This window comes from Nicotiana tomentosiformis, chromosome 12, assembly GCF_000390325.3.
Source record: "Nicotiana tomentosiformis chromosome 12, ASM39032v3, whole genome shotgun sequence".
NCBI lineage: Eukaryota > Viridiplantae > Streptophyta > Magnoliopsida > Solanales > Solanaceae > Nicotiana > Nicotiana tomentosiformis.
In genome coordinates, this window is record NC_090823.1 from 14083272 (window position 1) to 14102388 (window position 19117).

The following is a 19117-nucleotide window of genomic DNA, read 5'->3' on the forward strand; positions in this document are numbered from 1 at the left end:
TTTTTATTTTGGTACCCTAACTCAATCTTGTTCCATTTTGGCCCTCCAACCTCATTTTCTTATGTTTCACTTTAACACAAAAGCTCACTAGATTCAGAGTGTGAGTTGCCTCACCCTGTAGGCGCGTGAGGGAGATTTTTTTGGGCAAATTTCCTTCTCGGCCAAATACATATACAGCCCATTGAACTTGGCTCAATTTTTTATTTTGGCACTATATCTCAACCTTGTTCCATTTTGGCCCTCCAACTCTATTTCTTATATTTCATTTTAACACGAAAGCTGACTAGTCATATAGTGTGAATTGGCTCACATGATAGGCGCGCGAGGCAGATTGTTTATGGCAAAATTCCTTCTCCAACAGTAATAAAATAATCGTTGTCCCCATTTTTAACCCCCTCCTGCCCCCAACTTCCTTCCCCCGTATTTCATCTTCATTATTTCCTTCCCCATTTACTGTTTATCTGAAAACCGACCAATTTTAGTCGATTTTTTAAAAAATAAATTTTGCGGGACAATAAAAGAGTTTTCTACATTTTTGCGCCAAAAAAAACGACCGAAGTTGGTCGGTTTCATAAAAAAATATTAAAAAATAAAATATTTTAAAATTAATTTTATGTTTTGTGAAACATGTATGCATGCATATCCTGAAATACCCACAAATTTCATAAACTTCTGAACCGCTAAACTTTTGAAACTGCGAACTTTCGAAACCGTAAACTTTATAATTTCTAAACCCGTAAACTTCCAAACACATAAAAGCTCCAAACTCATAATTTTGGAACTTGTAAAATTTCGAACCTATAAATCGAAAGATGAAAAAACTAAAAATTAAAAATATATAAAAAAATATATTTTTTTCCCCAGGGGAGGGGTGCAGAAAAACGAAAAAATAAAAATTTAAAATTACAAAAAAAAGTAAAAAAAAAACTTTTTTTTACGGGGGAGGGGGGTGTAGAGGGGGAGGGTGGATTAAACCCAGCTGACAAGGATAAAAAAACTGGTATCCAAATCTAATTGGATGGTTGTTGCACATTAGTATTTACCCGTTTGACAAGGATGAACAACATTTAATTCGATATTTATTACACCTCAGATTTGTGTATACACACACGCTATATTTTTTTGCATTGGTTTCAGTTTTTGTGTTAAAATAAAACATAATAAGTAGAGTTGGAGGGCCAAAATGGAACAAGCTTGAGATAGAGGGCCAAAATAAAAAATGAGACCAAATTGAATGGGATGTATATGTATTTGGCCAAGCAAGTATGTATACACGCTGTATTTTTACGTCGGATAAAAGTTTTTATGTTAAAGTGAAACATAAGAAATGAGGTTGGACAACCAAAATGGAATATGATTGAGTTAGAGTGCTAAAATAAAAAATTGAGCCAAATTTAACGGGCTGTCTATATGTATTTGGCCGAAACAATTTGTTTGCTTACTTTCCAAGTCTTCTGTATTTCTTATATATTCTTTTTTCTGTTCCGAAAATCTCATTTACAAAAATATAAATTTCTTTTTCATCTCATAAAATTACTATTCCACCTAATTAGTGAAAAGTTGACCCATTTAACCGTTTCAAAACCGATCCAATTTGTATAAATGGGTCAGACATAACCCATTTAGTTATTCTACAATCATTTTAGAAGTTGTTTGCAAACAGCAACATTTCTCGAATTTCCACAGCATTATGGTGAGTTTGTGCTTCTTGTATCTTCTATAAATTTTTCTGACTTAGACAATAATTACTGCTTGTAATTCGAAGTGAAATTCTATATCTGTTTATTCAATTCATCGCGAAGTATGTTTCGCTACAGTTTTCCAAATTCCAATGTTCTTTTTCCATTTTTTTCACCGTATGTGTAGTGAGAGTTTCACCAATGTGTAATGGTGCACAGGAAATTGGTTTAATTTTCTAATTTTTGATTTTTTCGATGGTTTATAGAGTGATTCTCTAATTCCATTTGGTGAATGAATAAGAATTTTATTAGTAAAGCATACAAGAAATGCAATTCAGTTAAAAAATACCCCCCCTTTGTAAACAAAAAAAAGAGTAACTTTATACATTTTGAATTAAATAGAGCTGAAATTTGGTCCATCTTATGGTGTACTTACTTGCTTTGTGGAGATGTTACTAATGTTTTTCTTCTTCTTCTTTTTTTTTTTGTAAATTTTTTTAATTCTACAAAGGTGAGGGGAAGGGAAAATTGGGGACAGAGAGGGGATTACAAGGTGGGTAAGTCCTCCACCAATAAGGTGGAAGTTCAGTTGCCAAACAACTAAGCGCGTGTGTACTTTTTTACTAGTTGCTACTGTTTTGATTGCGTGAGTGCACGTTTTTTTTGTGGGCAATATGAAATGATTATTGATTAAAAAATAAATATTGGATTTGATTCTTCTCTGGACCAGTCCAGTTGGAGACACTATATTGTTCCTTTCCAAAGATGATGTTATGGTACCGATTAGTGCAGTGTTCAATGTAATTACAACAACAATAACAACCCAGTGGAATCCCATAAGTGGGGTTTGGCGAGAGTAGTGTGTACGCAGACCTTACCCTACTCCGGAGGAATAGAGAGGCTGTTTCCGATAGACCCTCATCTCACGACGATGGAAAGAGACAGTGGAGCAGTAACAGCAAAGAAAGTCAGAAAGATAACACCAACAACGTAATAACCAAAAAATAGAAAGAAAAGCAATAACAATAAACAATAACAATGGCACAGTACTACAAACACAATAAAAGTAATAAGGACACAACAAGAGCCACTAGCATCCTGAGACAACACTTTCAAACTAGCCTTCTACAACTAGAGGCGGATCTAAGATTTTTGTAACATGGGTGCACCACTAAAGAAAGGAGAAAAAAAAAAGTATTCTGTGTGAATTGATCCCTGCTCCTCTAGGTAAATAACTCAGTACATAACTAAGTGCACCATTTAGCCTCTTTGGAGCATGGGTACCAACAGACAATATTAGATCAATTCTAGAAAATAGAGAGACCATGAGTTCACGTGCCCCATAAAATGGGCTATAAATTCACCCCCGCCTACAACCTAATCTGCAACCCTAATGAAGTAATATGGACACAACATGAGCTACTAGCAGCCTAAGACAAAACACTATCAGACTAGCCTACTACCTCCTAACCTACAACCTTAATGCCCTATCAAGGGCCATATCCTCGGAAATCTAAAGCCGCACCATGTTCTACCTGATCACCTATCTCCAATACTTCTTACGCCGCACTTTACTAGTGTTCAATGTAATTAAGATTGTGAAAAAGGAGGGAGTCGACAAGTTGGATCCTTTCGTGCTACTCAAGCTTCATTGCAAAGTTAAGCTTGTTCTCTCTGCTATGGTGAACTAATACCTTATTTGTATACTGAAGCGTCTGCTTATCTTGGAGAAAATTCTTATCTCGGGTTTAGATGAAGAAGGAAATTAGGGTTTGAAGATTTTATGAAATGAACCAGGTTTGTGTTGAAGGATGGTGAAGAATAGAGCCTTTAATTATATGTAGTTGGAGGACTTATAAAAAAGAGAGAAATAAAAAGGAGAGGTTGGAGTATTAAAATTGACTCCAAATTACATAAAGTTTTACGTTTTCACAATATGGTGATAAACGAGCCTTCTGTCTAAGTGAAATGGTAGTAAAAGCTAACAGTTTCTACTGTGTGTGATTTCAGTATAGAGAGTGAGGACGTCAATTCTTGAAGAGTTTTTTCATCTGGAAAAGAACATATTATCCAAGAATCATGTGTATCCTTTGTGTTATTATAGTAGAAAGAAGGAACCATGACAAGGGGGCGACTAACTCCCAAAATTGGTTGAGAGAAAGTAACTTGCTTCATGTTCTAGTTGGAGTAGCTCATTTGTCCCTTGGTCGGGTACTTGGAAAATATCGAACCTCTTTCCTACTTCTGTCCTTTTACCTATTGAGCATAAGAGCTCAAGTTTCTTCATATTGACTGGTTATTGCATGTCTTGACATCTGTGGAGTCTTTGTGTAAGAATATTGCTGTATATTAGGTCCATTGAGTTTCCTAGTGATGAATTGTGTGTGGACATCTTGGGAGTGTTGAAAGCTGGTGGAGTAGTTGTACTAATCATAAATTCTCAATTTGCTCCAAGTGGTAGGCAGTAAAATCTCCGTTTATGCCTTTTTGCTGTCTGTATTATGATGGGAGTGCTAACTCTTCTATTCATCTTTTAATTCTGTATAGCAGGTAAACTCCACATTTGAGCGCGAGTTGTTTTTGGCAGGATTCTTGGACACACAGTTATCTGAAGCTGACCGCTCTTTTGTGGTTAGTAATTTCACCCATGAGTCTGGTATCCTGCTTTTTTCTTTTCCTCCACATCAGCCCCCTGCGTCTTCTTAAATGAAAATCCTCTCCTTTTGTTGAGATTTGAGTGAAGTGAACCATTTTGTTTTTGCATTTTAGTGCTTTTTACAGAATAGAGAACCTTTGCTTCTCTTTGATCTTTCTTAGACTGTTATATGCCTTATGTCAGGAATTTAAGTTTGCATTGCATTATCATTATTTATGTGGATATTATAAAGTGTCATATAAGCACTTAATCTAGGTTATTTAAGTTTATTGAGTTTTCAACTACTTTATTATGATTTTTTCCTAGGGGAACTTCTTGAATATGGTCTGCTATGTTTCCTGTTTTTGCTGTCTGCTGCTTTTTTCAGTTATAAATATAGCAGGGAAAAATAAAATATATGTCACTATGTATTGTGAAACCTAAGTTTTAAGAACATCCTACTCAAACTTTGAAGCATGGATGGATCTTTAGGATTTCCCATCCTGATGTATCAGTAATGTGCTCATTAACAATAATGTCTCTCTCATTAGGTATTAACCTATAGAGGAGATCAACAAATTATCCTTTAACCTCCTTAACTTTCTGTTTTCTGTCATATAAGATGGACGCGAGCCTTATAGGTAGAGGCAAAACTAATTAAGACTGAGCATACGTGGCACACGAAGTCGTTTTCTCATAATCTGATGGTCTCACAGACAGGAATTGATGAACTTTTTAAGAGTGATAAATTTTGAGACAGGTTTTTAGAGGAATTGTGAAAGCAAAGATAAAATAACCGGCTGTCTAACTTAGGAATAAATGTTCGGCTTCAAACTCTGCGACGAACTAAAGCCTGAGATTTGGAGAAGGGTAGAGGAGTCAGGAGAGGACCCATTGTCCACCGATTTTTGAACTTTGTGCCATTGGCTCCGGAGGATTTCTCGGCTATAAAAAAAAAACTTGTAGTGGACTGTTTTGTGGGCTGTTTCGTGTTGTTTTTGGGCTGTCTATTTTGCTACTGTTTAATGGAGTTTTGGAGGAGAAATGGTGTGGAGAAACACCACATAATGGCGAAATGGTGGATTAGTCATTTTTTGTAACATTTTCGGGGTGTTTGACACTACTATAGCTGTCGTTTTGGGTATGACGTGATTGGGGTGTGTTGAGCTGTTGTAAGCTAAATATAACATGGATTTCGACTTGAATCCACTGTAGGAGGTAATTATATTGTGTTCTTGCATGTGCTTATGGTTATCTTGATGTTGATTAACTTTAAGTTAAATGGATAAGCTAGACATGAACTAGTGAATAAAGTTGCTAATTGAGGATAATTGGAGTTGTGGATTGTTTTCTTTGTTATAAATATATGGTATAAGGCTGGAATAATTGATGAATGACTTCATTATCATGTTAATGATACTGTTAAGTTAAATTAAGAAGTCTATAAGGGATGATATGGGTTATACATGTTTCAATCGGAGCTTGCCGCTCGTCGTGAAGTAGTTGTGACTTGTTGTCTTTATATGGTGTCTTGTTATTGATAATTATGTATTGTTGAATTGCTCTGGTCATTGTTGTTGGTATATGGTATTGGAGGAGGCTCTTGTTACAAGAGCTATGGAATTTGTTACAGGAATTAATGAGGATAACTGAAGGATATTTTGAGTGGTGCCTCCACTTTCTTGCCATCATTTTTCGCAGGGTGTTGGTATTGTTTGTGTAATATTCTTTGCAACAATGCTTAGCTACCGGGAGTTAATTTATATACCGTGGCTTGGCCGTGACAAGAGGCAGATGTAGCCTTTTAACTACGAGTTCACCTAAACCCAAGTTTTTGTGACACAGAGTATATATACATTATGTGGAAACCTACTCAAATTTCAATAAATATTAGATCTGAACCTATAATTTTAATATTACAATGATTTCAGTGCTAAGAATCTTAAAGGTTGAATACATCAAGTTTAAATCGTAGATCCACCTCCGCTGTGACAGTATTAAAATATATGCCATACCATATGCTGTCAAAAGGCACCTCAATTACTTTTAACCATACGCCAAAAATAAGAAAAGAAGAAAAAAAAATCAAAATTTTACTTCTGTATTCTTGTTTCGTGTTCATCACATGTGCGTAGTTTATGGATTTCAGCCAAATCTTTTCAGCATATAGTTACATGTTATTTGGGGCCCCAGGTGAAGGTTCCCTGCATTGACGTCCCCTACAACTGTTTATGTCAGAAGACATGAAGAGGACTTACACCATTACAATGATAGGCTGCCTTTTTAAGTCATGAGCTGATGTTACATGGCCCTTCATTATGCTTGATTTTGGATGCATTACTGATTACCAGAGGCAAAATCTGTCAGCCTAGTTTGTGACTTTTCAGAGCGTATGCCACTTTTGTGTATGCACTGTACAGTCGTTTCAGGCCGGCAATTGCTGTTATTTTATATGAATTCTTCGTTTGCAGTGACATCTGTATAGAACGGATTGATATGGGTGTGAGTACATTAGACGAACTCTTCAAAATACACTAACAATTAGCAAAATGAAACTTGACTTACCCATGCCGAATACTTACAGCCGTATTGACTCGTACAACATAGATTTGCAATCTTTTGGATCCGCACTCTAGCCATTTCTTTCTGGAAATTATCCACCTTGTATAAAATTGTCGAGAGCCACACCTTTGACTCCTTTGTTTAGTTTAATATTAAAGTGCCTCCAGCTCTTGTGGGCAAGAAGCTGTGTGCTCCTACCAATTTCTCTATTTACTAAAAAGAAAAAGAAAAAAAAACATGTAATTTTGTGTTTCGGGATATCTCACCGATCACAACTTATATAGTACTGTATTTACATCTTTTCATCATGTAACATTAGGCGCCTAAAAATCGCAAATCAAGAACCTTGTACAATATCATTACTATTTATGTTGCTGGAGTTTATTTTAATGGAAGTCTGAAATTGGTATTTATAAATAATTTCTTATAGTTGTGAGTTGCCGCGATGATAACGTGAATCGCCTGCTAAAATATAGTTGTTTTATGTTTGATCTATGAGTTTGTGACAACTTTTGACTTCCCTTATGTGTGGAATTGGTTGCATTACACATTTCCTATAGTACAATCTTTTGTTATTTTTCTTTCAAAATTTTTTCTAAGATTCTCGAGGCTAGAGCAAATGGAATCAAATATTAGAAATGATATAATTCGATTAGATGATCTCCATGACTCAAATGTGTTGGGAGTGTGTCACGACCCAATTTCCCTCCGTAGGATGTCGTGACGGCACCTAGTCTCTAAGACTAGGTAAACCTAACACTTACTAAATAATTAGAAGAATTCAACCGTCAAATGAAAAATACGAGATAAAAATCTTATACAAATTACAATTCCCAAAACCGGTAGTACAAGTCATAAGCTCTATTGAATTTGCTAGAAAATCCCTAAATACAACAATTCAACAGTACAATGAAAATATCATAAGGTGACTCCGAGGCATGCGAACGTGACGACAGGTTTACCTTGAGTCTCCACAGCTCGACCAGCCAGCTAATAATCAACAACAACCGAGGCACCTGGATCTAAACAAAAATGTACAGAAGTGTAGTATGAGTACACCACAACGGTACCCACTAAGTATCAAGACTAACCTTGGTGGAGTAGTGATGAGGGACAATCAAGACACCTACCGGACTAAACAACCTGAACAAGTGTGTAGATGAACTAACAGAGAAATAATGTTAATATAAAGCGAAGCAGGATAAGGAATACAAGACAATATTTGCAATGATACACTAGTAACAACAATATTCAACATGAAACAGTTAGGTAATAATGTTGTAGAGTAAATAATCACAGTCTAAGTCCGGGGAACCCAAATAAAGGGGAAACCAACAACAACTCAATAAGAATAACCGCTTTCACACCAGATCTGTTCAAGCATTTTCCCAATTCATGAACCCTAATCACTTGGCATCTTGTGCCCACATTACAACTCATAATCGCACGGACGACTCATGTGCCAATAGAACAATCCTCACACAGAAGGCAAGAAGACAAGAGTACGTATAATGGTTAATGTCGTCAGGACTCACATTTTAAAACTGATATGGGTGATTTAACTACGTGCATGCTTGTGCAAGTGTTCTACCATAATTCTAATCAACAAATAAGATTAGAGTCAATGAATGGCACATAAGCAACGATCACCACAAAATGTACGGTGTAACAGAAGCAGCAATGAAATTTGAAGCAGCGACCAACACAACAAGATCACAGAGCTGAGCAAATAGTGCAACACAGAGGAAAAAAATTAATATTATGCTAAGGAAAACAACAATCAAAAACAAGTGCACAGAAAAGGGGAAATGACAACAAGAGCACTCTCGAGGTACCGCCTCGTAGTCTCAAATCGTAAAATGAATCACAACTTTCCTTATATCACCGCGGGAGCCTTTATATTTAGTTATTTGAAAATCATTTTTCCGAAATAGCATCCCACGTTTTAGCCCACCTTATCACACCGCATGGTTTCTAGTAGTCCCCCTGCTAGCCATGCGTTTCAAGCCCACCTTATCTCACCACATGCGTTTCAAACCTTATACCGCCGCATGCGTATCAATAACAACAACACGGCAGAAACCTCGTGCAACACAATAACAACCATGCAGTTGTATTGTGCAAATACAATAACAACCGCACGGCAGAAACTCCGTGCAAACACATAACAATTTTCTCAACAAAATGCGTATGCCAAAATCATAACAACTCAAATAAATGACTTTCACCATCTGTGCCCACATGTCACAACATGTCCTCAAAACAATTTCAATATCACAACCACGTATAGCCCTCGGCCCAACAACACGGAATACAACAACAACAACAATAGAGAAAGAAACCACAGAGAAATAATAGTCTCAACAAGAATAGTTTAACAAGGGAGAGGTAATGTGTAACGGTGATTCCACGAAAGTGCAATTCGACAACAAGAGAGATAGCATGAATCAATGACCCCAAATAAGAATACGTCAACAATGAAAGGGGTAACAAATTTCCGTTAAGGTTAAGCAATTAGGGAAGAGATAATAATGATTTCAGTTAAGGTTTCAGCAATTACGGAAAGATAACAATGATTTCAACTAAGGTTAAGCAATTACAGAAAGATAGCATGACGATAAAAGAGGCAACAACTTCAGTTAAGGCACATAAGAGTCTAATCGGCAATAAGGGTAGAACATGAAGCAATTAATTCCAATTAAGACACGTAAGGGTAAATTTAGTAAATGAGAAATTTAACATGACAAAAAAACTTTATATTTAATGGACACAAGAACCTAAGAGCACTAGACGGTCAAATTTTCACAAATAAGTTCGAGCACGTACTCGTCACCTCGCGTACTCGGCCTTCACATGACAGAATTAGCAGAAAAGACTCGAATCCTAAGGGGTAGTTCCCCCCACAAAGTTAAGCAAGATACTTACCTTAGAGAAGCTAGACCGTTATTCTAAACTGATCTTCTCACGTGAAACAATCTCCGGACAACTCAAATCTAACCAAAATAACTTCAATTCATAAATAAAACTTATATAAAACAATTCCGGATAATAAAGTTTGGATTTTTAATTAAAACTATAAAGTCAACCCAAAAGTCGCCCGCACCTCGGAACCCGATAAGATTCACAAAACCCGAACACCCATTCTGATAACAGTTCAAACATACCAAAATTAACAATTTTCGACAACAATTCGACCTCCAAATCTTCATTTTACATTTTGAAAGATTTTTACAAATTTTTCCCAAATTTCCAACTCAATTCACTAATTAAATGATGAAAATAGCAATGGATTCATGAAATATAACAAGATTCGGGTAGAGAACACTTACCCCAATGAGTTGCTTGAAAAACCACGAAAAATCTCCCAAAACCGAGGTCTCCAATTCCAAAAATGAATAAATCCTCAAAAACCCTCGACAATATAGAGTTTGCCCAGGCCTGATCGCACCTGCGACATAATTAGCCGCTTTTGCGGCATTGCTTTTGCGACAAATGAACCGCGCATGCGAAGCCCACTGACCAGCTTCCCTCTCACACCTGCGTACATTCTTCCGCTTCTGCGGAACCGCATGTGCTCATGCCCAAATCGCTTCTACGCTCCAGCTCGCCTATGCGTCCAATATTTCACTTCTGCGGAGCCGCAGATGTGCACTAATTTCCGCATATGTGAAGACTGCCAAGCCTAGTCTTTCTCGCTTCTGCGCCTTCATCTTCGCACCTGCGGACCTTCGCACCTGCGACCATCGCACCTGCACCCAGTGGTCCGCAGGTGCAACCACACCAGAACTCAGCTCAAACCAGCCTCACCCAAAAATGCTCCAACTGATCCGAAGCTCGTCCGAAACTCACCCGAGCCCCTCGGGACCCCGTCCGAATATACCAACAAGTACTATAATATACACAGACCCGCTAGAGGTCTCAAATCACATCAAACAACGTCGAAACTACAAATCGCACCACGACTCGAATCTATAAATTTTCAAATCTTCTAACTTCTAAAATTCGCGCCGAAACATATCAAATCAACCCGGAATGTCGCCGAAGTTTTTGCATGCAAGTTCCAAATGACATAACGGAGCTAATCCAACTCTCGGAATCGCATTCCGACCCCGATATCACCAAGGTCAACCCTCGGTCAAACCTCTCAACCTTCCAAAACTTCAACTTTCCAATTTTCGCCGAAATGCGCCAAATTGCCCTACGAACTTCCAGATCCAAATTCGGACATACGCCTAAGTCCGAAACCACCATACGAAGCTATTGAAACCATAAAAATTTCATTCCGGAATCGTTTGCTCAAAGGTCAAACTCCGGTCAACTCTTTTAAGCTTCAAAAATAGGAGTTGTTCTTTCAATTAAATCCCGAATCATCTGAAAATCAATCTCGACCACACACGCAAGTCATAATACACATTACAAAGCTTCTCGAGACCTTAAGCCGTCGAATGGGGTGCTAATTCCCAAAACGACCGATTGGGTCGTTACAGAATGTGAACCAATCTCACATTGATAGTTGAACTTGAAGGGAAAAAGAAGTTTAGGTGTAGAGATATTCTTAAATGGTTTCAGACCTGTTGTGAAAAAATGTGTTGCCGGTCCAAGGCGATTAGTATCACAGATGTTAAGAGTGTCTTTGTGCTGGTATGAGGTCCAATAAATTGGTATCATAGCCAATGGTTCGCTGGAGCGAGCATGAACATATGGCAGATGTGCGGACCCAGTTGGTTGGAACACTTGGACCCGTTGGAGATGCGCACGAGGAGAAGTCTGTGGGATATGATGAGCACAAAAATACTCGACAATGTGGTTGGCACATATTGAATTTCCAGATTAACCTGTCAGTTTTTGTGGCTGGCTATGTGGTTCTAGGTTTGAGGGGCCCTTCTATCTCTGATGATGGGACAAGCAGAATTTAGTTCGAGGGGAAGATTTGACAGGAATGCGAACAATGTGTCACACCATTTAAAAATATCCCTATATCTTAAATATAAGTTCTTTTTCTTTTCTACTATCAATGTGACTTTATTCACAACTCAATATATACTGTCATTTCGCTTATGAGATTTCTCTTTTAGTGTTGGGAAGGGAGACGATACACCCTTCTTCTCCCCTCACTCCGGATGGATATGGTATGAGAGCTTGTACTTATTAGAGGGAAGCTTTGACAGTAGGACATTGTTTTGTCGAAGTCACAAGACTGAGTTATTGTAGATAAACTCTTCGGAATATGTACAACTACTACAGCTGTTCAAAACACCCATCTTCTGTCTCACGCTCTTTAGTTCATGCTTATCAACATTCAATATTTCCAGGACTGACGTCAGGATTTAGTTCACCTTTCTTGTTTAATACATTCCAAATTCCATCCACTCATAATAAAAAGAAGTAACGAATTTGGAAGGTAGTATAGAAAGTGGAAAAGTTAGAAAAGAAAATTTCCTAAAACGGAAGAAAACCTAGAGAAGTATTCTCAGCTGTAAAATCCTGTCCGTTCCACCTTTGCATGGGAACAAAAAGAAAACGCATGCATAATCATCCATGATAATTGCAACTACAAACATGATAATTGATTGTTTTTGACAAGTACTAGTGAACTTCCCATGTACATAGAGACTTAGGAGAAAATAAATTCCTCCATTAAAGCTCATTTTCTGCTTCCTCGACTATAAATACTACCCCTAAACCATAATCAAACAAATCAAAGCTCATTTCTCTTCCAAATCAGTCCCATTTTCCCAAAATGTCACACTGCCCTGCAGAAAAGAAGATCATGAAAATCAGCCAAGCAGCTTCCAGAAAAGGTTGCATGCGAGGCAAAGGTGGCCCAGAAAATGCTAGCTGCACCTACAAGGGTGTTCGCCAACGTACATGGGGAAAATGGGTGGCCGAAATCCGTGAGCCCAACCGTGGCCCTCGCCTTTGGCTCGGTACTTTTGAGACTTCTCACGATGCTGCTGTGGCTTATGATGCTGTTGCGCGTAAACTTTATGGTGATAATGCCAAGCTCAATTTTCCTCATCTGAACACCAAGAACCAAGCCCCAAATTCAACTGGCTCTAGCAGCTCGACATACTGTAATGGAGTTCCAGAGACTGTGAATATGGTGAATGAATCTTTGTTCTTCAGCAATGATTCCAGAAGCAGCTGCTACTCTGCGGGGCAAGCTTCATTTCCATTACCGGACAACAAAAAAGTTGAAGATGATAACAATGATGAAGGTGTAGGATTTGGTGGAATGTGGGAAGATTTAAATGTGAACTTGCCGGAGATTGATGACTCCTCCATCTGGGCAGAGGCAAAAGCCACAACTTTATTCCAGGCAGTGAACGAACCAGGAATGTTTGCTGGCAACCTAGGCGATGGGATTGAATATCCTCCCTGGTATTCTTAAGCATTTAAAATGCACTTGTACATCTATAGGTATTAGCTAAGCTGTCACTTAGTTGTGTATTGGAAACCTAAAGGTTTGCTATCTAAGATCCTTAGTGATGTGATCTTGTTTGGTGTGTTTATAAGTATAGGGATGAACCAATGTTAGACTACTGTGTTAAGCAAATTAAGAGAAAAAAGTAGAAAACAGAAGAATATCTATATATGACTAGATCTACTATTTAGTAGTTTGCCCGTGTCTTCTTCCTCTCCTTTTCTTGGACTTTTTTAGCTCATGCACAAGCTATGATCTTTCTTAAGAGAAACTATATTAAATAACCTACATTTGTGTGAAGAAATTTAACAGTGCTCTAAACATTGGCGTTTATATCAGCACTGTTACCTAATTATGTCTGACTAAGATCAGTGTTGCTCAAGTATATCGATGTGCATTGTATTTTTAACTTCACTGTTTGTGTAACTTCATTTGTTTTGGCTAAGGCCAGTGTTTCTTTTCTCTCTTTTTAAATAGGCTGGGGATGAAGGAGGGCTTATGAATTATCACGTTGATTATGTAGTATGTACCCTGTTTCATTTTTTCTGTCTTTGCTAGAAATGTCTTCTGTATTTTATAACTGATTATTCCTTGTGAATGTGGTATCAAAGTCTTGCTCTTCCTCATTTTCCTTCTAAACTATTGATTCCTCATTTGTCATCACCTTCTCCTATTTCGTGCACAATTGTTTTCTAAATTTTTGATTGACATTTCAGACAAACTCTACTGACGGAATTGGAGAGGTGTATAACACAATCGATCTAATAGTTCTTATATACCACGCGGCTGTTATGGTCAACACTATGAATGTTGAAGGACAAGGAAGAATATATACCTTTGGAAGAGGGTAGGGAAGAAAGAATTATGTATTATGGTTTTGCCTTATTAAACCTGACAGTATATTGAGCATGAATCTATGATTATGAGATGTCTTCACTCTTACTCTTTTTCCTTTTTAACTTTGATTCCTGATTTACTACATCATCTGACTATCATTTTCTCTTATTTCTTGCACAATTGTTTTCTTTTGTATTTGTAACTGATAGTTCATAAGCGCTACTGACAGGATAGGAAAGTCTATTATGCAATCAATCTAATAGTTTTTATGTACCACGTGGATTATCAATGTTGTAGGGGAAAGAAGAATGGCTTCAAAAGAGGGTATGGAAGAAAGAAAAAATTTCATTACATGAGTGTGTTATAATTCTTATTCTTAGATTTCTATTACTATATGGTATTTCTTCTGCTTTGGGCTTTTTATTATCTTGCTGTTATCGTTTTCTTTTAAAACTGCTGTGATTTTGCTTTTCTTGAGCCAATGGTCTATCTTGTGCCTCTCTATCTGCACAAGATAGGGGTAAGATCCGCATACACATTACCCTTCCCAGACTCCACTTGTCGGATTATACTAGATATGTTATTGTTGTTGAGTTTGTATTACAAAACCAAATGTAGTACCAGAGGAAGAAACGAAAAAGCGAACATGCTGGTAGGAGGGGAAATAAGAACAACAATGACAAAGGCACATGTACAGATAAAAGAGGTTTGTAGGATATGAATCTATGGTGATATCTTATTCTTGGTTAAATTTTCCCTTGACTATTGATTCATGATTTATCATATACATCTAAGCTGTCAATTTCTTTTTCTATTTTTCACGTAATTATTAACAGTTCAGACAAACTCTACCGACAAGACAAGAAAAATCTATTACGCAATCAATCTAATAGTTTAATATACCGCGTGGCAATTATCACCATTATGAATTTTGGTTTCTAAAGGGGATAGGGAAGAAATAAGGATGTATTATGAGTTTGCCTTATAAACACTAATGGTAATACCAGAGGAAGCAATGGAAAAGACATAAGACGTGTTAATAGGAGGAAAAATAAGAACAAGGAAGAATAAGGCAAGGATAAGAAAATGATATATGTATTTGGAAGGTGAAGTTGAGAGGTGTAATAAGAAGAAAAAAATTGTACATGAAAAAGATAAAATAGGCATACATGTTAGAATCAATGATGATGAGATATCTTACTCCTTTCTTACCCCTTTGAACTATTGATTCTTGACTTGCTATATACTATCAGTTCTTTTATATTTCTTGCATATATGTTTTCTGTCTGGTGTGGCCTTAGATTCCGCTGTCCCTTTCTTCTTCACTAAGAAAGAGTCTCGACTGACCCAATATTGACTTATTACAGTTCAGACAAATTCTACCGACAACGGGAAAAAACTATTACTCAATCAATATAATAGTTTCTATACACCACATGGTCAGCGGCGGAGCCAGCCTTTCGGCCTTCGTTTCGGCGCTTTAGTCTAAACTTTATATTTATTTTAAGAAATTTATTGAATATGTAAAATTCCAAACGCATAAGCTTCATTTTCTGACTCTACCGCTACACATGGCAATACTATCATTTATCACCAATACGAATATTGAAGAACAAAGGACAGTGACTAGGTTTGGAAAGGAAGACTTGCTAAACCCAGAATTGATTCCAACCGGTTAAAGATGCAACACTAATCACTACCGGAAAATGGGCTTCCCTGAGAAGTGTTAACAGTAAAAATTTATTCCTACTGTGTAATTTACACGAAACTAATGAATGTAAAAAACGTATTTTTGATAAACATTGTATTCTTTTAAATGCTAAAGTTAAATTACTTGGTTTGATATAAAACTCGGGTGAAGATAAGAATGTCTCAGTGATAACTATGTGAAAACATAGAAATAAACCTTCCTTTTCTGGAAAGTATTGCATATTTTACCTGTTTTATTAAATGACTGGCAGTGTTGATATCTCCCAGTGAATTACTAATTACTAATATTGATTATCTTTATATGCAGTTGAATTTTCTCTAGAAGGGATAAAAAAGAAAAAAGAAAGAAAAAAGAAAAAAGGGGTAAAGGAAACCGATTCGTCCTTATTAAAAGAAAGTTAAATACAAAATGTAACGCAAACATTTAGAAAGGAGGAAAACGTACATGAAAAATAATGAAGAAGATTATTGAACATAGAGGTTTTTTACGTGTTTTTAATTTATTTTTTATAACACCGATATGATATACGAGTAATTGTTAGATACACAAGTTAGTTATGATAGATAGAGATATTAATATACTTACGTTCAAACTTTTTCTATCATGACGTTAGGATTTACTTCATTTTTTGTTTAATACATTCCAGATTTATCTACATAGAAAAAAGAAGAAGAAAGTAACGCGTTTGGAGGGGAGTGTAGAAAGTGGAGTTAGAAAAGAAAAACTCCCCAAAATAAATCGAGAGAAATATTTTGAGCTGTAAATTACGAACATGAAATTGATTGTCTGTGATTAGTATTAGTAAACTTTCCATGTACATACACACGTAGGAGAAACTAATTCCTCCATTAAAGCTAGTTTTCTGCTTACTCAAATATAAATACTACCCCAAACCATATAGAACAACTCAAAACTCAAACTCTTTTCCAAATCAGTTTTATTTTCCCAAAATGTTGAAGACCAAAGACGAATAGCTTTGGAAGAAGGTACGAAAGAAGATATATCATATATAAAGACTAGCCACTAGACACGTGTATTGCACTTATGTCTCACGTTAATTATATATTAGACGTTTTCGTATTAGTTGAAGAACAAAAAGCTAAAAGGAATAAAACCTCCTTTTTGAAAAAAAAAAATTATATATATTTTTCATTTTGCTACATGATCTTGGTAAAGGAAAACTTATTTAACCTCACAAAGAAAAGAGAAATCAAGAAGTAATACAAATATGTTTTAAAGAGAGAGGAGACAATACACATGAAAATAATGAGATGACTCTTTTGTTTTTATACCGGAAGAGAACCATGCATTATCCATATCTAATATCTCTTGACAAGTATTATTGAACTTTCTTTGTATATAAAAACATATTAGAAACTAGTTTCCTCTATAAATCTCATTGTCTGCTTCCTCAACTACAAATACTACCTCTACACCATATTGAACAATTGAAAACTCAATTCTTTTCCAAATCAGTCTTATTTTCCCAAAATATCACACTGCTCTTCATGGGAACAAAGAAGGAAAAATAAATTAACGAATTTAATGATAGTGTAGAAAGTGAAAAAGTTAGAAAAGAAAAATTCTTTAAAAAGAAGAAAACTTAAAGAATATTCTGAGATGTAAATTGCTACCTTTGCATGGGAACATAAAATAAATATACACGCATAAGTGCTAATGTAAAACTAAATAGAAACATGATCTTTGATTGTTCTTATAGTAATAAAAAGAGGAATTAGCTATGAACTTCGTTGCTAATCTATTTCTCAATCGCTCGTAGCTAACATAATTTTTAAAAATCTCTTGCTAGTCCGTCGCTAACTAGGATTAGCAACGAATTTTACTGTTTAATTAGCTGTAGAATTTATCCGTCGCTAATCCGGTTTTTAGTAGTGCTAGCAAATACTAGTGAACTTCTCATGGGATAGACACACGTATCAGAGACCAACTTCCTACGTTAAAGCTCTTTTTACTTTCAAACTGTTGGTTTCTCATGTATATGTCATTATTATCTCTTATTCTTGCCAAATTTTTTTATGTATTTATAATTAACAGTTCAGATAAACTATAGTGACAGAACTAGAAAAATCTATAACACAATCAATCTAATAATTCTTATATATTTATATACTACATCGCCATTATCATCATTATAATTGCCGAAGGCCAAAAAAGTAGCTTCATAAGAGGGTAGGAAAGAAGATTTATCTTATATAAATGCTAGTCATTCAACATGTACATTGCACGTATATGTCACGTTAATTATATCGAATTTTATATCAAGAATAAAATTGAAGAATATTTTTTAAAGGAATAAAACTTCCTTTTTTCGAAATATAGCATTTTCTTTTGGAGGAAATTATTGCATTTACTTCATCTTTTTTGTTTAATACATTCTCGATTCATCCACTCTGAAGAAAAAAAAAAGTAACAAATTGGAGGGTAGTGTAGAAAGTGAAAAAGTCAGAAAAGAAAAATTCCTAAAAAGACGAAAATCTAAATAAGTATTATGAGTTGTAAAACCTTGTCCGTTCTTAGCCACCTTTGCATAAAGACAACAAGAAAACGCATGCATAAGCATTAAAGCATTCGTTTTAGTTGTAACTACAAATATGGATACATAACTCTAGATTGCTTTAGATAAAGTTTAGTAAACTTCCCATATATATACATCGACACATAGGAATACCAGCCACCTATCTTGGAACTTCCAATTTCAATCGAAGTATATAAATTCATAAATAGATTAATATGTATAGTCACTTCGGTGGTGCTCGACCTTTCTCAAAAGTATCTAGAAATTAAATTCATGTATTGAAACTTATGTGTACTTTCTCAACTACAAATGCTACCTCTAAACCATATTAAATAACTCAAAACTTAATTCTCTTTCAAATCAGCCCTACTCTCTCAAAATTTCACACTGCTATACGGAAAAGAAAACAAAGAAATCACTCAAGCAACTTCAAAAAAAAGGTTAAAAGCGAGACAAAAATGCCCCTGAAAATGCTAGTTGCACCTACAAGGGCATTATGAAAGCTAAAGTCTAAAGACAAATAACTTTGGGAAAAAGTAAAAAAGAAAGATATATCGTATATAAAGAGTAGTCATTGGATACGTACGTTGCACGTGGTCTCACAACAGTTTATTAAAAATTTCATATTAAGAACAATAATTGAAGTACAAAAAGTTAAAAGGAATAGTACCATCGCTTTTTGGAAAATATTACATATTTTTTTCCGTTTTCCTACATGAATTTGATAATGTAA

At 35.8% G+C, this 19117-nt stretch overlaps 1 protein-coding gene across 13 annotated transcripts; it reads left to right on the plus strand.

The window, feature by feature from the left end:
- Window positions 1–1453: 1453 nt before the first annotated feature.
- LOC138903481 (dehydration-responsive element-binding protein 2D-like) lies at window positions 1454–15042 on the plus strand. 13 transcript variants are annotated; one of them, XR_011412605.1, is made up of 4 exons: window positions 1454–1693; window positions 4227–4310; window positions 13778–13822; window positions 14017–14488. XR_011412605.1 is itself a non-coding variant. In XM_070191621.1 (3 exons), exon 3 carries the CDS (start codon window positions 12617–12619, stop codon window positions 13265–13267), a length of 651 nt encoding a protein of 216 aa, XP_070047722.1. In that variant the 5' UTR covers window positions 1454–1693; window positions 4227–4335; window positions 6464–12616; the 3' UTR covers window positions 13268–13771. The 13 variants fall into 13 exon arrangements, 6 of the variants coding, with proteins under 6 accessions (XP_070047722.1, XP_070047723.1, XP_070047721.1 ...); XR_011412607.1 differs by having other exon boundaries at window positions 4230–4310; XR_011412609.1 differs by lacking the exons at window positions 13778–13822; window positions 14017–14488 and adding an exon at window positions 14974–15042 and having other exon boundaries at window positions 4227–4335.
- Window positions 15043–19117: the final 4075 nt, after the last annotated feature.

Coding starts and splice junctions, on each gene's coding strand:
- LOC138903481 (XM_070191621.1), top strand. CDS start 12,617: ATGTCACACTGCCCTGCAGAAAAGAAGATCATGAAAATCAGCCAAGCA.